Source organism: Acanthaster planci, linkage group LG16 (genome assembly GCF_054643075.1).
Source record: "Acanthaster planci isolate LZ-2023a linkage group LG16, COTS_SCS, whole genome shotgun sequence".
Classification (NCBI taxonomy): Eukaryota; Metazoa; Echinodermata; class Asteroidea; order Valvatida; family Acanthasteridae; genus Acanthaster; species Acanthaster planci.
The window spans coordinates 13,805,711-13,830,100 of NC_141792.1; the positions used below are offsets into that span (position 1 = coordinate 13,805,711).

The window sequence follows — 24,390 nt, forward strand, 5'->3', positions numbered from 1 at the left end:
ATAACCACTACGCCGGGTAATCCAAACACTCACTCAGGCCAACACGCAGGCGATGATGTGGGGTATGCCCAGATTAATGCACGGTGTACAGCTACTTTTGGACCGTTGGCAAACGCAGCAAACGTTTATGATACGTTTAATCTCCACACGATCTACCCCTCCACTTTCTGTCGCCCGTCCAATCCATCCGTCTGCAGTAATAAATTATTTTCTCTCGAAATTTTGGTTTCCCAATTTCTATAACTGTTCGATCTCAACAGACACTCCGTAAATTTACAAAGCGAACTGAAACACGTCCAAGATGGGTGCCTTACCACTGCGAGGGGATCAGTATCGCGTTCTAGCCAATATCGCTAATGGTGAACAGTGAGAACAGCACAAATGGCAGAGTTCTGACCAATAAGCAGTCTTCCAAGGTCAGCAATTTTACACTTCAGGGGAACCGTTGCATCCAACCCCATACGTACCAGCAACAAATGGAGTCATTCATTTTAAAGACTCTCGAAAATTTATACACCGACATTTGGAAATATTTCTTGCATTCTTCTGCAAGGCTAGTATAAAGGTATCTCATCACTTTTCCAAACTAATCTCCTGACAAGAGGCAACGCATTAAATGTCCCGTAGTGCGTAAAAATTGCGCGGAAGTACTTTTAGGTTTCGTATGCAGCTAGTGCACGATGTTTGCTCCTGTAGTTATAGTCTGATGCTAAATGGCAGTCAATTATTTCTGTCCACTTCAGTAAGAGTAAATCAAGGTCGACAAATAATTAGAATCACAAAGTATTTCGACAAATCAGGAACGATATGAAATGCATTCATCCTCTGGGGAACATTTTTCCTGACACTCGCAAAGCTGGTGTTAGTTTCTTTGACCGTTTCTGGCCCAAAAAAAGAAGCTGCAGAGATGACGCTGTTGTACAAAACGGTTGTCATGGCAACCTTTATCTACATATGCGTGCTATCATCAGGAAAACCGGTAAGTTACACTTTTTGAAGATAAGTTTATTTAATCTGATCACGGGGTAATAAGGACCCATATGGGAACAATTTGATGTGATTTGATGTTGGGAAATAGTATGCTGTTTGGGATGTTTCTTTCTTTCTGCCAAGAAATTATAGGATTTAATCCAATTATCAGATCCGGGCATTCTACACAGCAACTGCCCGTCAAAGTTTAACTATATTTGTGCAAATTCATCAAAATCTGGCAGCAACTCATTTTCTCAAAACAGAAACACTTCTTTTTGATGGAAGTTTTCACGATTTCCAATCGAATCAATTCAATCAAGTAAAGCAAATTAACAGCACTTTTCAATCTCTGTACAATTTTATAACGGAAACACTCCCACTAATACATGTACTTTGTAGTTCTTGGTCGATTCAATTTTTAACAACTATAACATATCATAGCAAATTTTTCCTAAACATAAGTTTGTCTTTACATTTTATGATACCATTACAGATTGGCCCGTACCATGATATTGAAGTGAAAGAACCAACTGCCATGCCTATAAGGTCCAAGACTGGTCGCGACTTCAAGATTAAAGAACCAACTGCCATGCCAGTGGAGTCCAAGACTGATCCCGACTTCAAGATCAAAGAACCAACTGCCATGCCTGCGGAATCCAAGACTGGTCCTGACTTCAAGATCAAAGAACCAACTGCCATGCCTGTGGAGTCCAAAACTGGTCCAGACTTCAAGATCAAAGAACCAACTCCCATACCTGCGGAGTCCAAGACTGGTCCTGACTTCAAGATCAAAGAACCAACTGCCATGCCTGCTGGGTCTAAGACTGGTCCAGACTTCAAGATCAAAGAACCAACTGCCATGCCTGCTGGGTCCAAGACTGGTCCTGACTTCAAGATCAAAGAACCAACTGCCGTGCCTGCTGGGTCTAAGACTGGTCCAGACTTCAAGATCAAAGAACCAACTGCCATGCCTGCTGGGTCTAAGACTGGTCCAGACTTCAAGATCAAAGAACCAACTGCCATGCCTGTTGGGTCTAAGACTGGTCCTGACTTCAAGATTGAAGAACCAACTGCCATGCCTGCTGGGTCTAAGACTGGTCCAGACTTCAAGATCAAAGAACCAACTGCCATGCCTGTTGGGTCCAAGACTGGTCCTGACTTCAAGATTAAAGAACCAACTGCCATGCCTGTTGGGTCTAAGACTGGTCCTGACTTCAAGATTAAAGAACCAACTGCCATGCCTGCTGGGTCTAAGACTGGTCCAGACTTCAAGATCAAAGAACCAACTGCCATGCCTGGCGAGTCCAAGACTGGTCCTGACTTCAAGATTAAAGAACCAACTGCCATGCATGTTGGGTCTAAGACTGGTCCAGACTTCAAGATCAAAGAACCAACTGCCATGCCTGGCGAGTCCAAGACTGGTCCTGACTTCAAGATTAAAGAACCAACTGCCATGCATGTTGGGTCTAAGACTGGTCCAGACTTCAAGATTAAAGAACCAACTGCCATGCATGTTGGGTCTAAGACTGGTCCAGACTTCAAGATTAAAGAACCAACTGCCATGCATGTTGGGTCTAAGACTGGTCCTGACTTCAAGATTAAAGAACCAACTGCCATGCATGTTGGGTCTAAGACTGGTCCTGACTTCAAGATTAAAGAACCAACTGCCATGCATGTTGGGTCTAAGACTGGTCCAGACTTCAAGATCAAAGAACCAACTGCCATGCCTGGCGAGTCCAAGACTGGTCCTGACTTCAAGATCAAACGGCTGAATGAGATCATAAATGAAGCATAGCCTGCTGCCAACATAACAAAGCAGTGCTCATAGAATCTTGGGGTTTAATGGCCCAAAATCATACTGGTTTTATTCATGAATTTCTTCCATTTCAACAAAAAACCTTCGAATAACTTTGATCTTGCTGGCATGTCTTTATTGATATTACCAAGAATGATTACTCCATCATGTATGTCCATTATCATCACAATATTGCTCTTTAAAATCTCTGCAAAGGCTACATACATGTAGCAAATATCCTAACGTTTACTGCTAATATGACACAATCAAGTGAAATTTGGCCTGATAACATATATGTAGTTCCATAATTACTTTTTTCAACAAGTGGCAAATTCTCTGGTATGAATAATGTGGGGAACTCAAGAGAATTTGAATTGAAACCAAAAACTGACTACCTATTACTGTTGATTTTTTAAGATTCCTACAAGTCAATCTTGGATTGTAATTAACATGAAGTAAGCCTAATAAATACCCAAGATTTACAGACAATATTTGAATTCCATTTTTGCAGTCTTTTTTGTGCATCATTTTATTTTGTAATCCTACAAGGCAACGTTCAAAATAAATTACTTTCTTGAGAGACTGTTGCAGATGTCACATATACATTTCAACTAAAATTTACTATTTACTATTTGCGCAATGTATCAGAGTCCAAATGCTGAGCAAATCAGAAAAATTCTAAGAATTTTTTCCAAACCCACCAAAAAACTGAATTTCACTGATAAAAATAATGCCACGTCAAAGGCCAACACACTGCAATTAAATTGACTTAGTTATCCCCTGTAAGTGGAATGCCTTCAGGTCTTCTTAATAATGTTAGCGACTCATGTACAATTTTGCTTGGTAATTAATGGATGTTTCATGTCAAACATTCTGTAATCTCTACTTTTTATCTGGTAAATTTAATACCAACAATCAAGATTTGCCGTCATCATGTAAGAATCAAAGTACAGCATTTGTCCTTATACGTATGAAGATAATATTGCACTGATGGAAAATAAACACAACGGACTGCAACCCAACTTGCGGATTAAAGCATTAAAATATCCCCCAAAATGCTCAAAATTCTGATAGTTTCCCACAAAAATAACGGCAACATCAAAGCCTTGACACAACCTCCAAAACTCATTTTATGGTTTTCATCATTTACCTTTTAAATCAATGCTCCAAGATTAAGGACTTTCTTCATGATTTCTTCATGTCGTTTGTGTAACTCTTTCAGTTCTTTCAAGCTACGATCGGCAACATTCTGTAGGCAAGCAAGTCACACACAAATCAATTGGTGTTGGATAAAACTGTGATGACTGGCAAAAACTCAAAGTCATAGACTGTGTTGTGGCATTAGTAACTGTTTCACTATATACTGTGACTCTGCTGAGACAACACGGTGCAATGACAGAGTACTGTGACATTATAATTTTGCTCAATGTCCTAGGAGAATTAGAAATCTTATTTTCAACTGCGACAGAGATAATTACAAAATAAAAACTGTGGCTTTCCGTAATACATCTCACGCTACGGTACAGTATACCCACCTTCAACTTCTTCTCAAGGAGTGGCAGCAGTCTGTTGAATATGTAATCAACATTCTTCATGATAAAATGTCTCTCATCCTCAAATCTGTCTGAGGTAACAGCTGTCTCCATCAGATGAACATGGCTGTCCATCACATCCTTAATGGTCCAGACTAAATCAGGATACAACTACAAGAGAAAACAGGTTGATAATCATGTCATATACAAGTCATATCATTCTTCCTAATGGTAGCAAAAGCATAATCTCCGCCCCCCCCCATGTTGGGGAGGGGGTGGGGATCAAGGGGTGTTTGTGTAGGGGGCAAGAGGACGTCCTAAACTATGACTTACCTCTGGAAGATAGAGTTTGAGTGCATCGTGAAGAAACGTCAGTAATACCTTCGTGAAAGCAACATTGCTGCTGGAAATCCTCACAAAGCATTCGTCTGAAATCATAGTATAAAAGATTCAAGTCAGGAATTCAGGTGTTGGATTTCTCAGGATCACAAAACAAAAATAGGAGGATTTACAGCAAAGTATGATAAGCCTCTGATGTAGTATACATGGTTCTGATGAAAAAAAAACTTGATGAATTTGACAAAATGATAGGCATTATGTGCCATTGCAAACTCTTTTTCTATTTTTATGATTCAATCGTCCAACCGAATTGCACTCACCATAGACCAGAGTATTAAAGTCTTCAAATCCCAACAGGTGCATGTCCTGGATGAGAGTGTTTGCAGCAGTACGGTTCTTCAGGTTCAATGGGAACCATCGCTCGTCCTACAGAAAAACAAGACATGATTTAAAATAAATTTACTCTTCTAAATCCACAAAAATGCTCCAAAAAAGCAGTGAATTCTGGATAACTTGAGTGAATTGGAAGTAAAAGATTCCACAACACTGATTACAACAAAAATCGTACAAGTTTGATAACTTACCACATTCCTATGCCTGGAAGCCTCGATCAGTTGGTCTTTGTTGTACTGCAGTGCTTCTCGAATACCTCGCAAGAGCAATGAATTCAATGCAAACAGCAACTCCAAGCCAATTACAGACAGTTGTTGGCAGTAACTACGAGCTATACTCACACACTCTGCAACAGTTGATAAGCTGGTTTTCTTGGCAAGGGCTTGGCGTGAGAAGTGATTGGCAAAGGTTTTCAGCTCAGCTTTGCTCCAGACAACAAAAGCTGTGAGGGGAACACATTCAATTAGGAAGTATCAACCACAATACAGACGGTTTCAGCAAGAAGTCCATATATCCACAGAATCACACACTAACGGCAAACAAGAGGGACAATAAGACATGCCTCATTACCTGAGAAACATCCTTGATTCTCAGCAAAGGTAAAGCGAAATTCCTTCCCAGTTTCAATGATGTGATGGAAGAAGACACCACACAACTTGGTGATATACATGCTTGTAGCACCTTCAATCCTCAACTGACGAAGAGACTGCTTGATTGATGCACTGCGATTCTTCAAGAACAAATCACACGCCTTTAAAAGAGGGGGGAATTTTGTTTATTACTACAAAGACTGGAGAGTGAAACTTTCTTACAAATAAAACATAATTGGGAAAATAATAAATGACTAATTTTGTCTTATTCTCATCAAAATCAAATCTATTTTTTATTTCTATCTACATTAATATGAAGCAAGCTTAAAATACAGCCATTAAGAACAACTTCTGAATGAAACTCTGACCTGAGTAGCTCGTCCAAGTCGAATGAGTTGAGTGACTGCCCTGCGAGTGACCTGAGGACCACCTCTGAGTGATCGGTCAGGTGACACCTGTAACTCGCGAGTCAGGACATCGGTTAGCTGCTTCACACGGTGATCAACACGAGCCCTGCAGACAAGACAGGAATCATGTGACTTCCGTTCGATGGTGACACCATGGATTACGGGAAATGTAAATGGTGCCATACAATTGGATTCAATCTGTCTCTCCTGCAATAAATTTCCCTTGTCTCACTCAGAGCCTTGTGTGACTCAGTTTGATTTATGTTTACATCGAAAGTGAATAAGTTAATCAGGTCTACACTAAGAAAATTCTCTTTGACTGCAAGTAATTATTAGCATGGAAAAGATAAGAACAAGAACTGAATTTTTTACCTCATTTCTTTGAGTGCAGGGCTTTGTGGAACTGAATCAAGGTAGGTGTTTGCTGCAAAACAAACCCCCAAAGATCAATTATTAAAAAAGCCTAGAAAACTTATCAATACCTTAAAGATTATTCTATGGATGGAGGTCAACTTTCAAGGAATGCATATTCTTCAAGATAAACATCTTCTACATACTTTTGATGATGAGATCCGTGGCTTCCTCAAAGTTCCTCTGTGCAATGCACATGTCCAGATCCTCAGGAAGTTCCAGTAACCATTCCACTTTGAGCATGCTTGTTGATTCTACAGGGACTACAGGTGATGTCACATCATCCTCCTCATCAAAGGCTAGAAATGCGCCAAGTAAAAAGTTATCACTCTGGAATCTGGAAGCACCAGACCAGCAAAAAGCAAACCACAGGTGCAGGTACACATGCAATATAACCCCTGAAGAGGGGGCATTCCTACATTTCAGGGGTACAAGTTACAAATACATGCTAAAAAACAACTCATCCAAAGTGCTACCAGCATGACTGGGAAATTACTAAATAACTGACATTTTTATATCCAGGATGCTAACTACATACTTTGCTATTTGAATCAAGGCTAAATCCTAACACCTTATGGTATGGTGTAAATGTACACTATGCTTTTTAATTGGTCATGCACTGAATTTGTGACAAATGGAGACAACTTCATATAAAAGCAAGCACGTACAATAATGCTACATCAGATCATTACAAACATGGTTATTTGTGTTCAATTTTTATTTTGAAAAATGGATCTACTGGGACTCTCCATCACAATGCAAATATGCAGCAGTCATCCCTGCAAAGTTGCACATTCCATTTCTCTTTCTTCAATCAAAACAACTACCCAGTTTCTTCATCCTTAGTTGACCGTTATGCTCAATACAAGTTATCTATTCATGCGAAATGCAGGCATAATTGTGTACCTTCCAAAGGCAAGAATCCCAAATCGTATTTGTCTGAAAGTTAAATATACTGTAAAAATTAGATACAAGAATGCACATGCTAACTTAGTTTCATGTTAATGAACTAGTACAGGGAATTATTAAACTTCAACATCACTGGCTGGTTAAAACAAATGAATAGGGTGGTTTAAATCAAAGAAGTACCTTCTTTTCTTTTATGTCCAAAGAGCCTGGTGTCAAACCCACTGCAGTGCTATTTGGTGAGTATTTTGGGATGTAATAATTCTCCATGAACAAAATTAAAGTGGACAATATAATTCAGGCACAATTATCAACATGGGGACAAAAGTATTCCTAGCAAGAGTAAACTGTGAACAGGTCTTGCGAGAATACAGTGCCATCTTACAAACCAACCACTAACATGCTAATTTCAAATCAGTTCTGACTTTTCATCAATATTTTCATTATTTATAATGACTTACGATTATAATCGCTGGACTCCACACTCATCTGCTCAGCCAACTCTCTCCTATGGGCATCAGCTGCAGCTTTGGTCTTCTTGGCTTCTTCAAGTTTATCTAACCAAGTACGCTGCAAAAGTTGGGAAAATCTGTTATCAACGTGTATTTCTACATAGGTTCACACAGTGATGGTGCTCTATCTAGTCACACAGCCATCTCTTATTGGCATGTCTTTCTACATGGGTCTACACAGTGATGGTGCTCTATCTAGTCACACAGCCATCTCTTATTGGCATGTCTTTCTACGTGGGTCTACACAGTGATGGTGCTCTATCTAGTCACACAGCCATCTCTTATTGGCGTGTCTTTCTACATGGGTCTACACAGTGATGGTGCTCTATCTAGTCACACAGCCATCTCTTATTGGCGTGTCTTTCTACATGGGTCTACACAGTGATGGTGCTCTATCTAGTCACACACCCATCTCTTATTGGCATGTCTTTCTACATGGGTCTACACAGTGATGGTGCTCTGTCTAGTCACACACCCATCTCTTATTGGCATGTCTTTCTACATGGGTCTACACAGTGATGGTGCTCTGTCTAGTCACATGCCCATCTCTTATTGGCATGTCTTTCTACATGGGTCTACACAGTGATGGTGCTCTATCTAGTCACACACCCATCTCTTATTGGCGTGTCTTTCTACATGGGTCTACACAGTGATGGTGCTCTATCTAGTCACACACCCATCTCTTATTGGCGTGTCTTTCTACATGGGTCTACACAGTGATGGTGCTCTATCTAGTCATACACCCATCTCTCATTGGCATGTCTTTCTACATGGGTCTACACAGTGATGGTGCTCTGTCTAGTCACACACCCATCTCTTATTGGCATGTCTTTCTACATGGGTCTACACAGTGATGGTGCTCTATCTAGTCACACACCCATCTCTCATTGGCATGTCTTTCTACATGGGTCTACACAGTGATGGTGCTCTATCTAGTCACATGCCCATCTCTTATTGGCATGTCTTTCTACATGGGTCTACACAGTGATGGTGCTCTATCTAGTCACATACCCATCTCTTATTGGCACGTCTTTCTACATGGGTCTACACAGTGCTGGTGCTCTGTCTAGTCACACACCCATCTCTTATTGGCATGTCTTTCTACATGGGTCCACACAGTGATACTAGTGCTATATACTTGTCACAGTCCCATCTAATATTAGCGTGTCTTTCTCCTTAGGTACATCGATTGATTAGTTACATCTGGTACATCTACTGACAATTACTTTTACATAAGGTCACAAGTTGTAATGACTTTTAATATGTACCTTTGTTCTTGAGTTATCAGCCCTGTAGATTCTTTGATCAGGAAACATGAGAATCTTAAAGGCATTTTTCACAGCTACAAACAAACCAAACAGGCATACACAACACATCAAGAATTTTCACATATTTGAAATTTGCATATGAAATCCAAATTAATCTGTGTTAAGAGAATGACACATGTTATAACTGATGCCTTTACTAATGTTCCAAGTCATTCACGAAAGTGTGGACCCTTGCTTGCAACAGATACAATGATAGACAATGTGAAATTACAGAGTTTGATGTACCAGCATAATCTAATTTAAAATTATAATTTCAACAAAGTCACAGGATAACTGATTACTTACGGCCAACATCTCTGACATTTACAACGGCCAGGCTGTCCAATTCATACAAAACTTGATATTTGTATCTTACTGGACCTCGTCTATAACAGGAGGAAATATGACAGAGAGCAATCTTACAGCATTATGTAGTAACTGTGTGAGACATCAATACAAAATCCCATTGAAACCAAGCTTCCTAAATCCACCAAAATCTGACTGTAGAACCTAGTCTATAGTTTAGTTTTGCAGACATTAAAGTTTATTTCAATACAACAAATGTCTTCCTGGGTTACGTTCCGAGTTGAAATGAACCTAAGACAGGATGTTTGAAAAGATAATACCATGGTGATCAGATTTAATCATAAAACAAGTTGGTTGCTTCGTACTGATCTCACCTGTTTGGTACAAATGTTGTAATGACCAGACTATCATTCAGCAGGTAAGCATGTACACGCTGAACCTCAGAGAACGTGTCCGTGTCTAACTCAACCAAGTCACCATCGTGGACAATGTATCTACCTGGGACTTCCGTAATCCGCTGCAAAGAATCACAGTGGAAAATATGGCAGCTCAAATCAGCCCTTGGGAGCTTGAAGCATTCCAAGTACTTTAACATTCTTTGAGATCATGATCAAGAAATTGATCCTAATCACTACTCACTGAGCATCCTTCCACTCTGTCAAGGAGTGAAGCTATGGTTCTCTTCTGGTCATCTTTACTTTGAGGCATATCTTTGTTCCTTGCCGATGCCTCTGGAAGCAGAAAAAAATTTTAAATGAAAAATATTGGAAGAAATTACATTATAACTCCTAGATTAATAAATGTGCCTTAGTTAAATATATTACTTACGATTTGTTAACATACAAAAATGAAACAATTTGCCAGAACCTCAAAAATTTATAACAGTTAATGAGAAAATCAAAAAGTTATTACCTTTATTTCCAATGGACATTTCCAACATCTGACTCATGATGGCTTTTTGTTCTGTCAGAACATGACTCAATTGATACATCTCCCCTTCAAGATCTGATAGACTGATGAATTCAGGAAGATTACAGGAAGACAGGAATAGAACCTAGTAACGAGGGTGGTGGTCTTAATTATGGTCAGGAGGGTGGTAATAAAGTACATGATATAATAATAATGTAGTGCTGCTTGTTTGGTTGAAAAGACGATGAAAAAAATAAGAATAAAAGTAGAGTAATATTTCCAAATAGGTCACTTGGGAGACATTTTGTGGTAATTTTTTCAACATTAGGGAGACATCAGTCATTAGGGAGACATTTCAATATATCCCTAATGTTCCAACTACCAAAAGGAGGACAATTTTTAGTGTCCACATTTTGGGAGATGATAGATTAGGGTCTGAAAGGAAAACATGCAAAGTTTGGTTAAGATCCGATTAAGGAATATTGAATTATGGGATGTTCCTATGCACGTTCCTATGGGAATGTCTCCCAAGTGACCCGTTTTAGGTAATAATAACACTTATCACTATGGTAACACCAATGATTGTGGTGACATGGTGAATGAGAAGTGAAGTTGATAATTTTATCATAACAATCAAAATGAGGATCTTGATAGTAATCAGAATTCAAAGTTAAAGTGAACTGACATAGGACAACCCCTAAATAACAGAATTTATTATGAAAGGATACAAGATATTTCTTTGGAGGTATCAATGAATTGCGTGTAATTTCTATAGACATTCTTCTTGAGGTTAATGGCTGTGTCCTCACTGAGCATCTGTACTTTCTGACGATGTTCCAAGAGGTCATTGTAGACGTCACCTCCTGAACAGATGTCAAAAACATCTGGGGAGAAAAAATACAGATGAACTTTTTTATTGCCATGGATCTCAATATCAGAATTAAGATCTTAAAATTACCCCTAAAATTCATTTGATTAATCTTCCAAGATCGTGACATCATTGACAAGAGAAAAATGACCAACAACAAATCACTACTCAAACACAGCTACATGTACAGTGAAACCTAAAGCATGTTTTCTTAATGTACACGTACAGTATGTGTCAAACCCAAACCAGTTCAACAATTGGGTTCCATGAATACAAGAGATGACCTCCACCACGCCCTGATGAGCAGCTGTCAAAACAACATCTCGTGCAATGAAGTCACCATTTACATGTATAATACTGGTACTTTGAAAAACACAGGTAAGACTTGTGATAAAATACACTTTAGTAATAAACTTTGATCTTGCACCAGTGAAGACCATCATACTCTGGTAAGTACATGTTGAAAATGAATAAGACTAAGTCCACAGTCCAATGATGTTTCCCAGTGAAATCATTGTACATGTAATTTGGAATTTTGACTCACTTAGGACCAATTGATATTTACTGCATGCAGTCAGTTTCTACTGAAAAGAGTTCCATATGCAGGCACTACATTTTTCCTAAATCAGAGTGTAGAATGATTCAACACATGTATGATGCAGGTAATGAACCCTAACATAATGCTACACCAGTGGAGCTGGTAACATGGCACATTTTGATTTCTCACTTGGAGTGCATTGCTATATTTTTTCATCAAGCTCTCAGCATTTCCAGCAACAACATTTTAGTCTGTGTACCCACTACAAATTACCAATGACAAGTGGGGACTGGCCGTGATTGGACACCTGGGGGTGCTGTTCAGACACTTATGTAACACATGTTAAAAGTTATTGTGTTGACAGAGCTACCTACCAGTGTATGCCCTTGGCAATCATTATATTTATCAACAAGAAATCAAAAACTATTTGCTATTTTTTGTTTTATTTTTCTTTTGCTGCAAAACAAGACACATTTTTTTTCATGTTTATTAGTGAATATACGACAGTACACTCAACCTTCATTTGGATGAACTCAAGCCATGTACATGTACATTTTGGGGGTTAACATTATGTGTTTGTCAAAAAACTTCACCTTTAGCAAACCACTGAAAAGTATAAAAAAAATCATCTTTAGTAAACCACTGAAAAGTATTTTAAAAAAATCAAATTCCCGCATTAGAAAAGAAAATACATACAGGAAGAAGGAAATGAAATACTGTGAACTTTATCTGGAATTTCAGCAGCCAACTGATATTTTGTGGGGTAGTGTACAATGTATGCCAAATACATGCACCGTCATGGTGGGTGCAACTTTTGTTCCTAGTTTTTGGTGCACTTTGCCAATATTTCTGAGTCTTTTTGTAATCTCACGTGGCTGAGGGTTGTAATTTCTTGCCACACTCAAGTTTCATGAGAAATTTGCTGCAAAAAAGAGTTATCTTCCAGGCCACATTTTTACTGTCAAGGAAGGATTTTTAGCGTCAAAGCCCCCTAAGCTAAAACACCCTGGCGAGCCTAGGCCCTACATATATTTTTGGAAATTTCAAACTGTAAACCTGCCATGCAAATTTGAATCCACAATGTGTCATGTGCTATTAAGGCTGTGCCAAATATCTGAATAACTGAATATTCAATCGATTGTCAAATATTTGAATATTATTTTTCGAATTTGAATATTTGAATACGAAATTCATGAGAAGGAAGGGAAATTTTCTTTTGTTTTAAATGAGAAAAATTGCACGATGGAGGCTTGTTTCAAGCAGATTCAAAAAAAGGGTCAGATATCTTACGATTTCAAAAGTAAATTATTCATTAAACAATTTAAAAGGAGAAATTTTCAACAGGGCAAGAAGTCTTGTTCATCTCTTAAATCTTGCTAAATCGAGGCTGGAGACACTCCTAGATGTGAGAAGCTATTATATTGATCATAATGTACAATTGTGTGTGTTATTGCAACTGATGTTGAATATGGTTTGTTCATCAAACAATCTGCCTGTCTGTGCGGCCAATTATTTGGATATTCGATCAAATTGAGGGTCGAATATTCGAATAGTGAACAATTCAAATTGACTCAGCCCTATGTGCTATTGATCATCTCAACATCTACCAAGGTGAATCCAAAAGTTAAAACGTAGGTCTGCCTTCTTTTATATGAACAGGGTCCCCAAATATACATGTGTACAATCCCCAAAACTTGAGCAACTGTCATGACTGTATTGAGTACAGACGACTCAGGGTACTTACAGCATATTTTGAGATGGTTAGGCCTAGTCCTGTTTACATTATGCAGGAGGGAAGGAAATTACATGTACCAACACGACCGATCAAACTTGGTGCAGTACAGTAGTGGTGTTACGCCCCAACTACATGTATAACATCAGGCCCAACTATACTGGGACCATCCCAACTAGAGTGCTACAGTTGAGCCAGCCCAACTACAGCACAGAGGTCCAGTTTGCATATGCCCAGCATGTGCCAGTCATATTGTTTACAATTTACTGATAACAGTGTAATCAGTAAATTTACAGCACCATGTCATAGGGGCCTAGATGAAGTGCCATGGGCCTAGGCCTAAACTTTTGGACAAGGTTGACATTTTGGGCCACTCGGTTTGGACTTTGGTTTTTTCGACAATCTCCATTCATTTCATGTTGCTTCATTCTCAAAAAGAACTCTGTGGACATCCATGACATTGTAATTCGTAGACTCGATTTGGACTGAATTCGACTTCTTTGAAGCTTTCCGGAGTCACTCCAATCCGATGCGACATTGTAGCTGGTGATTCTAGGGGGTGTATTCGTGCATGGCCCTGCATTCTATAGTTACACCAAGAAATTGGTCAACAATATTACTAGTTAGTTGGTCCAGCCCAACTACGCACTGCTGCAGCTATGAATGGGGCGTGAATGGAATGGTAATGGGTTGGGCCTAATGCACTTAAATATTCAACTTCATGGGCGGCTTACGGCTTCATAGAAATTGAAATAAGTTTATTGCTTATGTGCTCTAATGCACAGAGTCTTGAAATATGACCCAAGCTTTGTTATTTTAGGAAGGGATACGTACGTTTTTGAGCATCAAAATCGTCGCTCGAGAGCTGCTTCTTCATATGATCCGCCATATTTAGGTTAGACAGTAGGCGGGGTCACAGGGTTGTACCATATTTTTACAGGGAGGACATTCACATATTTATTTTGAGTTAATTATATTGACAAGAAAAACAGATGGTCAGTGATAACTGATTCCTTTGTAATTTCAAATTATTTGTAATTTTCTCTCAAAAGAAGAAAAATACACAAAGTTATGCACAACGTGAAAGCTTTACAATAAAAAAACTCCTCAAATGTAATACACTTGTCCATTTGTGCAATGCAAACAGGCGGCCGCATGCGCTAGTCTGATGATGTGACCAGCCCGGTATAAATTCCGCAATTTCACCCCACTTTGATCCAAATTCAACAAATCCATGACCATTTCTATAGTGTACAGGTGTGTTCATCGAATGCCAAGGATTGTTGGAGTACAGTTGTTATTTTTGAGGGTTTATCACGTGAATTCAGTCATGCGGAAATGATAAACAATCAATCAGGCCGGTCTTAGCATGGACCAGGGACCACTCCCGGCCCATGTAGACTCCTGACATGTCTGAGCATCTGTCCGCCGGCTTGACGCCAGGTGCATGTTCTTCAATCTGCATACAGCTGGACCGGCCATGAATGTTTTCTTAATCCAAGGTTTGTTCAATTCCATCACTGTATAGCTTCCTCGACAAAGGACGGGCTGGAGCTCGTTCTTTGTCAAGATTTGGCGGGTTTTGTGAAATCCATTCATGATCTCTTTCTTAAAGTAGGCTAGCCATTTGATAATTCTTCAATTGTAATTTCAGTAGCCCTTGTGCCGAGGTGAGAAGAACAAGGGCCTCAGTGAGTATTAAGTTACTTCCCCTTATTTTATTCAGTTTGTATTTGTCCTCGTGCTTAAACAGTCCTTGTGGGACAAAGAAGTGTGCAAAACCTTTAATTCTAGCTCAAAATTGATATTGATGCGAGCTCAACATGGACAGTTGATGCTGTTTTAATTTTAGTATTTCTAAAATTAATAATTTTTATTTGTGCCTCTTTGTGTATTTTTTTTTATGCTTGATGTTCACCTTTGAATATTAGCTATTCTTATGTATTTGTTTGTTTCTGGGGTTTTATACATGCACCTGTATGTCCTGTGCTGTAATCGTTGATTGAGCTGTTTTTTTTCCTTGTTAATACAGTGTGTACTAACAGGGAGAATTGAGTAATTTGTCAAAGGCATTCCTACCAGTCAGTACAACTTGTCTTTGTTTTCCATCTGAGGTCCCAGTTGTCAGAAGGACCAGAACCGGCACTGCAATTGTATTCAAATATGCCCTGATGATGATTGCTGCTTACTTAATAAGCTTGTTTTGTCAACCAGAAATCCTGGTAACAATGTTGATAGTGCTCCAATCACCTACAACCCACCATAAAAAATACAGGCACTTTTTCCTGGCAGTAACTTTAAATGTTTAATGTCAGAGCATCCGTGCTTACACATGTACTAATGATGAGTTACATGTAAAATTGGAAGTCTCAGGTGATTGTGTATTGAAGACATTAATTCCAGCTTGTGGAGACTTCTTTCTTCTTCTTTGTTGACATGGCATCAGTTTTTGTTAATTATCTTTGTCTTGGTGTAATGCAAGGATTATTTGTAGAACCTGTGGACCTGAAGATAAGCAACAATAATAGGCTTACTTCCTTCCTTGTGTTGTTACCACATGCTTCTGTCCTTCTCATGAATCATTGACTGGTCTTATCATGTGGGCATGTGGTCCATTTGATACATGTGTTTTTATTGTCTAGTGAGGGTGCAAGATCAGGATATAAATGTGGGTCTGACCCATCGTCACCAACAATACCAAATGAGGACCTAATTTTGTCCACATCCATCCAAAGGACGTCTTTGGTCTGTTTTCTGTGGTCAAGCTAAACCTCAAATTTGATACTGAATAAATCATCAAGTAAGTTTCTCAAAATCAGAAATAAACAATCATGCTTGTTGCTAAAGAATTTCATACTGCATATTTGTTATTTATTCATGCACAAACATGTATTAAAATTGCCATTCTTTTTTCATATCAATGTAATATAATTTTAATACATGTACTTCAATGGACATATTTTTAAAGCATGTATTGGAGCTTTGCATTTGTAGCGTTTAATAAAAGAATATGTATTTCATAAAAGATGTGATCACTGATCACAGGTGATGGTAAAAATTGAGTTGAAATTTCATCATTTTGACAAGAAAAGAAAATCTTCACAAATATACTGTAATTCAAAATAATTCCCAACATTCCAAACATTAGAAAGGCCTGAAAAAATTCCAGAAGTGCATGGAGATGATCATGAAATACATTGTACAGTACTGTGCCAATGGAAATAAGCAATGTACTTATATAGACATGTAGGTCAGTAGATAAACCTCACAGTGAGTGAAATAAAGGGCACTGAGAAGCCTACACAGTACATGTACAATAGATACTATTATGTACATGTACATTGTACATGGTACATGTTAGTGCACATGTACGTTCATACACTGTATCCCTGCATACCATACCGATATGAGTGATTCATTCTGGATATTATTCATAGTCACTCACACACAGTCCAGGTAAATTTAGAAATGTGAAGTTATTAATAAATGATGACTGATGTTGGCTTATGTACTCTCCGTTGGACATTATTGGATGGAGCATTTTTCAGGGAGAAGTATGTAGTGGTGATATTATGTGCTTGCTTCATACATTGAGCCTTTTGAGGTGCTTTGTGTTTAGCCTTTTTTTAGGTTCTGTTGGGGTACTAATTTGATGGAGCAGTTTTGTTTTCCTTTGGGGGCACTTAAATACTGATTAAATATGAATAGCAAGATAGATTTTTAGAGGGTACTAGCTGTCTAAATAAAGAAGTCTACTGAACCTTTTTTCATCTTTCAAACTGCAGCCAATAGACACTTTTTTCTTACTTCCAGTTTCATTTTTTTGGGGTCCAGAATCCCCTTTCAAACAAGCTTTGCAGCCAGTCAAAGTACATGTAGGATAGGTCAGGGAAACAGGAAGCATCTTATTGGGGGAGGGGGTGGAAGCAGGAAACTTTTTTAACTGTTATTGTATTACGTGTAGTTTTCTCTGTTTTTGTTCTTTATTCAGTTGCTGGTGTATGAAAAATGAAGTTGGATTCCATTGTGGCCCAATATCTGTATCTGCACTCAATTTGTTTTTCAAGAAGATTCCTACATGTATGATATAGACAACAGATGGGTGTCATCAACAAAATCATCAACGAATGAAATAGTTATGTAAGAAAAAGTATGTTGCCTTGTTTGAGTCAGCAGGCCATACATCCTGTCATTTTGAAACCTTGCTGTTTGTTGACAAAATACCTGCAGCCACCCACTGTGTGTTATTGGGCCAAATAGATTCAAAAGAATTTACCAAAGTGGTTTGAAGTCAAAGTTGCATGATCCATGGAGTTTTACAGATTGGAAGTCAAGGTTGTGCATTGTTGTAACTTTCTGCCTTTAGGGGAAGGATGAGGGCTATTTTTGCCTACGCTAAAGCTCTTTCATGATATGCAAGAGTGAACTTGAGGAATTCAAGCAGTTTAAAATTGCAGGAAGTCACGTATTTGCCTTAAAAACTTCTCCCTGAGCTGAAAACTAGACAAGGACAAAATTTTACTGTGATTGTTGTGGTAAGTGCTTGTGGGGTGTTTGTGTTTGCCTGATCATGTTTGCAAGAACCAGTCTTTCTTTGTGTACAAATTGGATTTAGGTCTCTAAAGGATCTTGTAAAACCCCTCACGCCCCCTTGTTTGATGTTGTCTTTAGCTGTACAGACTGGGTCAGCCTACATGTACAGTACTTACAGAATGCATTTGTTACTGAGCTTTACAGTTTGTTTAACCATGGAGGTAGGTTTTACCTGGAAGGGTGTGACAAACACCTTCCCTTCTGTCTACTGGTCTAGGGTAGCCAAATGGAGGAGGAAACTTAAAATGTTTGAGATCTACAAACAAAATTGTGCTAGTACTTTTAAAGTGCTGTTGGGCTGTGACATGTTCAGTTTGATCAATTGATACATGTACTTGGACTTAATGAGCTTAAATCTGTAACTGAGTTTGTAAAACGTTGTAATTCAATTTGTATACAATTTTGCATTGTCATAAAATCTTATTTTCTTTCCTTTTGCCTGCAGAAATTGTGGCGGATCATGACTTGATTGTCTCGTGAGTGATGCTTCATCAATGGATGTGTACAGACATGAAGTGACATATTGCAAGCTACCATTTCATGTTGAAATATAACAAAAGATTCTGATCGGAATAAACTTCACATCAATTGAAGTACTGATACCATAAACTTTGAAGGAGAAATCCGGGTTAAACAAGCACAAATTGTCAGGGTAGGATTAAACACTACTCAGAATGGAGGTGAAGTCGGAACTGTCAGTCCAAGTCAGTCATCACCGCTCCTTATCCCGGCACCCTGCTTCACCGGTGATCAGTCCTGTTGGTTGTATATCCCAGAATGCCAAGCTTGGAGAGTTCTTCACTCACAGAGCTTCCCGTCATGCCAACGATGCATTTGTAGCAATGAACCGTATGCGCCAACAAGCCACACTTTGTGACATCGTCCTGAAAGTTGGAGATAAAACAATCATGGCACACAAACTTGTATTGGCATCATGTAGTGCTTACTTCCATGCAATGTTTACAAGTGAGTTATTTTTCTTCAAAATTGTAAATACTACAGAGTTCACAGGGGCGGGTCCAGGATTTTCCAAAAGGATGTGTGTGATTTAAAACAGCAATGGTAAAATGCACTTACGGTGTGGGGTCTGGGGTCTTTGCTGGGGTCGTGTTCCCCCCTCCCCAATCCGCTGCTGGTAAATAGACGGCTTGTGCCCAGTCACCTACATTTTTTAATGTAAACACTGCTGTCAGTTTGGGATGCTTTCCTTCCATGCAACTTTTAACTTACCATATCACATACTTCCTTTGTAATAAATAAAGAGTGATGTAGATAGTTTGTCTGCTTTTTACAGGTGATATGAGTGAATCTCGTCAGTCAGAGGTTCACCTTCGTGACATAGAAGCTCAGGCAGTGGAGCAACTAGTCCAGTTTGCATACACAGCAGAAATTAACATTGGTGAAAAGAATGTGCAGGTATCTGCTTGGATTAGGTTTTACCCAAAGTTGTGAACTTCTCCATGTCAAAGTATTCTGTGAAAGACATTTTGGCTGTTCATGGCTAATCTTTGAGCCTTAAGAGGTCTTCCTTTATGCTAAATTATTTTATGTTAACCTCTGATAAATTGATTCTTAGTAGTTTTATAGGACAAGTGTAATAATGGCTTGCTTGCTTCTTCAAACAAGTGCTCTAATCTTCTTTTCAAATCTCATCTTTCTGTAGTCTCTCCTGCCAGCAGCTAGTCTTTTACAACTCCATAGTGTCCGCGATGCCTGCTGCAAGTTCCTCCTTGGTCAGCTGGATCCATCCAATTGTCTTGGCATCAGGAGGTTTGCTGATATGCATGGATGCTACGACTTGGAGCAATCATCTCATCTCTATTCATTGCAGAACTTCAACCATGTTGTCAATACTGAGGAATACCTACATCTACCTGCTGATGAGGTAAATGTGGTAGAAGGTGCATTGTGTAAAAGGTCAAGAGGTCATCTAATTAGGTTATTTGTAGAGAATCAGCTTCTTAATGACTCGTTTCTAGTTCAAGTTAATGCATGGAGTGCAGCTTTTTATTCCCAAGTTTCATGCCTTTTTTGGTTATAGGTTATGCAGCTCATATCCAGTGAGCAGTTGAACATCACATCAGAAGAAGATGTCTTCAATGCTGTGGTGCTATGGGTGAGAGTAGACATGCCAACAAGACAAAGATACGTTGCTAAGGTAATGCCCTGCCTTGCATCAGGACATATAAAATTGATAGTGATAGGAAACAAAGAAAGTAGAGAAAGTGTTCGATGTTGTTTTGTGTATGAAAAGTTGGTGGATGTCAATAATACACTTGGTGTCATTTTTATCCTGTAGTTGATGGAGCGTGTCCGTCTTCCTCTTCTGACACGCGATTTCTTGGTCAATACTGTAGAGACTGAACCTATCATTCGTTCAAGTCCAGAATGCAAGGATCTCCTGATTGAAGCCTTGAAATATCACTTACTACCTGAGCAACGAGCCGTGATGCAATCACCTCGTACCCAGGAGAGACATAATTCAGCCTGTGTTCCGATGCTATTTTGTGTTGGTATGTAAGAATCGTAAATAAAAGTTAAAGATACTGTGTCATTACACCATTTCTCTCCCAGTTCTTTTTTTGCAAGTTCAACTAAAGTCTCAGTTCCATTATTCCTTTTCAAGAAATTTTCCTTTATTTTGTTTCTTTTATTTTGTATGTTGACCCTTTGTACAGATTAGGTGTTTGTCCATGCATAACGAAAGGTTCATGTAATTACTGTCAAAATTCCCCTTTACCTGGTGTTCATAGTTCATTTCTTGGCTAATTGGTTTCAGGTGGAGGTAGTCTATTTGCAATCCATAGCGAGTGTGAATGTTACGATCCCCGAAGTGACACATGGCATCCATTGGCTCCTATGAGTAGCAGGCGAGCCAGACTTGGTGTGGCTACCGTTGGCAGGCTTGTATACGCTGTAGGAGGGTGAGTATTATGGCAAATGGTACAGCATTGCAGAGTTTCTGTTTGTAAACAATTTGCAAAATTCCTATCTACTCAACCAGAGTGATTAGGCCCACTGTGAGACATTATGGAATAGTCCTGATGTTTTGTGATATTTGTAGTGCCTAGGAAGGAATTCTTTTGACTAATACCCCAATTGCTCTGCCTATAATGTACACACAAATTTTCTTTTTTGACATGTAGTCACCTCTTTATAGTAATGAAGACTTTTATTCTTTCATAGCTTGTTCGTGTAGAGGATTGACTATTTGTATATCTGTACTCGTCTCCTAGATATGATGGTTCCAATGACCTAGCCTTAGTGGAGAGCTATAACCCACAAACAAACACATGGAAGGAAATCACACCAATGGGTACTAAGCGTAGTTGTCTAGCAGTTGCTTCTCTGAATGGTCTCTTGTATGCCATCGGTGGGTACGATGGTGCATCTTGTCTAAATAGTGTTGAACGCTATGATCCACTGACTAATACATGGACATCTGTGGCTGCCATGGCAACCAGAAGACGATATGTAAAAGTTGCTGTCATGGGTGAGTATGATTGCTGTGATGGCGCTTATCATGAAAATGATAAAATGTGTAAATGTAGAAAACCAGATATTAAATGAATGTACATCATCACTTACTCTCCTGCAATTTTGTGCTTTGCCCATTACTATAATAAATGGGTCTATGTGAATGCCAGGGACTTGTACAGTATCTCCTGCTTTGGAAATTATGAACTATGAACTGGTTCTCTTTGCTTCCACTTGGATTCAGAAATCCTGTGGGTGGGTTGCCTTGTCTGTTGCTTCTTTTAACCTGTCAATGTTCCTGTAATTACATGTATCATTCCAATAGATGGTTGTCTTTATGCACTTGGAGGCTATGATGGATCATGTCATCTATCCAGTGTAGAGAGGTATGATCCACAGACAAATTCCTGGGCTCAGATGCCTCACATGATCAGTAGGAGGAGCTCTACGGCGGCAGCGGTGGTTGAAGGTGTCTTGTACGTTGTTGGTGGGAATGATGGAGCAGCATGTCTGAGCAGCGCTGAGCGATTCAACCCAGATATCAATTTATGGGAGCCTGTGCCTTCTATGAGCATAAGGAGGTACGTAGGGGTAGCAATTAATGATTTTTGGTTTCAAATAATGGTATTGATGCATTATTCCTGAACTCTCCTTTGGTGACAGCAAACAGCTTGTTGCAAGCCAACTATCCAAGCAAAACTTGGGCTATTCCAATATGGCTGCGGAGAGTTCATTTGATAAAAACGTAGAATGATTAACTAGCTGGTTTGGATGCAGATCTGTTTTGATCAGATGATAACTTGATGATCTTAACTTATATTACCGTTCAACAGGAGTACCCATGATGCCGTTGCCATGGATGGACAACTCTATGTTGTTGGGGGCAATGATGGCAGCAGTAGTCTGAATAGTGTGGAGCGTTATGACCCTAAATCTCATCATTGGAACACCATCAATACCATGGTAACAAGACGAAGCAGTGTAGGTGTCACAGTCACCAAGGTTGTGTCTCACCTCGGATTAAATCAAGTCAAGTTCTGATGATGGTAGTTTACTTAGTTGGGATTCAGTGCAATATTAATATCAGTCTGCAAGCATAAATCAAAATGGTGATGTGACAGTGCTTTACCTTAATGCTGCCAAATATACTATGTGGAACTTGTTACCAATTCTGTAAGCAATTCAGAGTTCTGTGAAACACTGTTCAAGAAGTCTCACTTTTGCTCAGTAGAAACTGTAGAATTTGATTGGTTACAGTAAAGTCTTCATCATTAGCACTAGTCCACTTGTCATTCTTGTAAATGGGAGAGTTCAGCAGGGTTTCAGTGAAAAACACAAACTTGATGACTTTGTGAAGGTTGGCTTGGAGGCACCAATCGCTGTTGGATATTTAAAAAACTAATGAGAGTAAGACTGTGAATGAGTGAAACATGTAATACTGTTGACGACCTGAGTAAACGATGATCAATAAATTTTCCATGTTAGAACCCTTAATGTCAACATCTTGACTGAACAATATAATAAACCAACCTTGATGATGGTGACCAAACATTGACCATGGAAGTTGACCTTGGTCAAATTTAACTGTCAGTGTCAGCATTATAATATATTTAATAATGGTGCTGTTTTATTAGGCTATATACATACCTGCCAACCTGTCGTACTCCTTCCTGAGGACAGGCATCACCACATAATAAATTAGAATTGTAAATGAATCGAGCACTCATTGAAATACCTTTTAATCTATTGTGTGGTATTGCTCAGGAAGGAGTACGAGAGGTTGGCAGGTCTGTATATACACGTACTGTCGGCCAAGGAAAGTTACCTCCCTGGAAGGGCTTATTTCTTACGTGGAGGAAGATTCTTACATTTTCAAAGGAATTCCAGCTTATTGTTATTTCTGTCATGTGTTTATGTTGTTGGGCTGCCAGATAAATTTTTTCTGCTTAAATGAGATCATTAGTAAATTAAAAAAGGTCAGTTTCATATGCTGTGTAAGTAATGAAAGCACACTGTTATGTCATTATGCAATGATACTGAGACTAATTAACAAAAGCACTTGGCACGTACGTGCACATGTAATGATACTCCCCAAGTAATGGTTTCAGTTAGAGGCACCTGTTCAGAGTTATACATAGCCTTTCCTGTGTAAAAAGCCTACAATAATCTAACTCTATTGCAGTCTTTATAGCCTACAAACTAACCTCTTAAGGGATATGGTTTAAAAGAAACTGGCCATCAATTTCCCATATAATGGGGTATCCACAGACCCCTGGTTGCTGTTACAGGCATCAAGACTTTACCATCGTGTGATTCCCCACACTGAATCAACTGTGCAAAAGAAAACCTAGTTAGTATTTTATTCCCTATCAGTATTGTTTGTTGGGATCACAATAAAGGTGCAAAGAGATTGAACCAAGTTCATTTTGTTTAATAACAATGCATTTATCGTTATATACTTGTACAACAGATAACCCATTTGGGATAACTTCATTAATATATAAAAGATAGGTCCAGGTTTAGCAAGAAAAAATAATTTATTATTAAAGCATGTTAATATATGTTAATCATGTCAGCAAAAAAAATCATCAGTGGGTAATGATTTGAGAAAACCTGAAGACTATTCAGCTGTCATTTCTAGTTGATTGGCGATATTCTAAAGCTGCGCCTGAAACATAAAGTGTTTCTGTGTGATCAGATCCATTTAGATGCCTTTTAACATTCAAATCAACGGGAAAACTTTAAACTCTTGAGATTGCAGGAATGAAGTAAGTCCATTTTGGACTTTTGTCGAGCCAGGTTT

General features: G+C 38.8%; 3 protein-coding genes across 7 annotated transcripts; 2 read left to right on the forward strand and 1 right to left on the reverse strand.

The window, feature by feature from the left end:
* Positions 1–839: 839 nt before the first annotated feature.
* On the forward strand, positions 840–2,982 carry LOC110979027 (uncharacterized). Its single transcript, XM_022234471.2, has 2 exons — positions 840–979; positions 1,466–2,982. Exons 1-2 carry the CDS (start codon positions 908–910, stop codon positions 2,765–2,767), a joined length of 1,374 nt encoding a protein of 457 aa, XP_022090163.2. The 5' UTR covers positions 840–907; the 3' UTR covers positions 2,768–2,982.
* exoc8 (exocyst complex component 8) lies at positions 2,811–14,449 on the reverse strand. 2 transcript variants are annotated; one of them, XM_022234548.2, is made up of 18 exons: positions 14,352–14,449; positions 11,108–11,263; positions 10,383–10,475; positions 10,110–10,201; positions 9,845–9,987; positions 9,471–9,550; positions 9,126–9,199; positions 7,807–7,915; positions 7,346–7,378; positions 6,586–6,738; positions 6,401–6,452; positions 5,990–6,134; positions 5,602–5,782; positions 5,223–5,473; positions 4,959–5,064; positions 4,633–4,727; positions 4,303–4,470; positions 2,811–4,016 (listed from the first exon to the last, which is right to left on the reverse strand). In XM_022234548.2, the coding sequence occupies exons 1-18, from the start codon at positions 14,404–14,406 to the stop codon at positions 3,921–3,923; spliced, it is 2,082 nt and encodes a 693-aa protein (XP_022090240.1). In that variant the 5' UTR covers positions 14,407–14,449; the 3' UTR covers positions 2,811–3,920. The 2 variants fall into 2 exon arrangements, with proteins under 2 accessions (XP_022090240.1, XP_022090241.1); XM_022234549.2 differs by lacking the exon at positions 7,346–7,378.
* Positions 11,665–24,006, forward strand: klhl17 (kelch like family member 17). 4 transcript variants are annotated; one of them, XM_022234551.2, is made up of 11 exons: positions 14,651–15,019; positions 15,172–15,208; positions 18,556–19,076; positions 19,405–19,526; positions 19,774–19,995; positions 20,152–20,268; positions 20,410–20,623; positions 20,890–21,034; positions 21,347–21,603; positions 21,913–22,168; positions 22,421–24,006. In XM_022234551.2, exons 3-11 carry the CDS (start codon positions 18,785–18,787, stop codon positions 22,626–22,628), a joined length of 1,833 nt encoding a protein of 610 aa, XP_022090243.2. In that variant the 5' UTR covers positions 14,651–15,019; positions 15,172–15,208; positions 18,556–18,784; the 3' UTR covers positions 22,629–24,006. The 4 variants fall into 4 exon arrangements, with proteins under 4 accessions (XP_022090244.2, XP_022090243.2, XP_022090242.2 ...); XM_022234552.2 differs by lacking the exons at positions 14,651–15,019; positions 15,172–15,208 and adding an exon at positions 11,665–11,696; XM_022234550.2 differs by lacking the exon at positions 15,172–15,208.
* Positions 24,007–24,390: the final 384 nt, after the last annotated feature.

Coding starts and splice junctions, on each gene's coding strand:
- klhl17 (XM_022234552.2), top strand. CDS start 18,785: ATGGAGGTGAAGTCGGAACTGTCAGTCCAAGTCAGTCATCACCGCTCC. Junction 19,527..19,773: donor TTGGTGAAAAGAATGTGCAG/GTATCTGCTTGG, acceptor ATCTTTCTGTAG/TCTCTCCTGCCAGCAGCTAG. Junction 21,035..21,346: donor CTTGTATACGCTGTAGGAGG/GTGAGTATTATG, acceptor CTCGTCTCCTAG/ATATGATGGTTCCAATGACC.
- LOC110979027 (XM_022234471.2), top strand. CDS start 908: ATGACGCTGTTGTACAAAACGGTTGTCATGGCAACCTTTATCTACATA. Junction 980..1,465: donor TGCTATCATCAGGAAAACCG/GTAAGTTACACT, acceptor ATACCATTACAG/ATTGGCCCGTACCATGATAT.
- exoc8 (XM_022234548.2), bottom strand. CDS start 14,406: ATGGCGGATCATATGAAGAAGCAGCTCTCGAGCGACGATTTTGATGCT. Junction 6,453..6,585: donor CACGGATCTCATCATCAAAA/GTATGTAGAAGA, acceptor TTTGTTTTGCAG/CAAACACCTACCTTGATTCA. Junction 4,471..4,632: donor TCAAACTCTATCTTCCAGAG/GTAAGTCATAGT, acceptor TTTCTCTTGTAG/TTGTATCCTGATTTAGTCTG.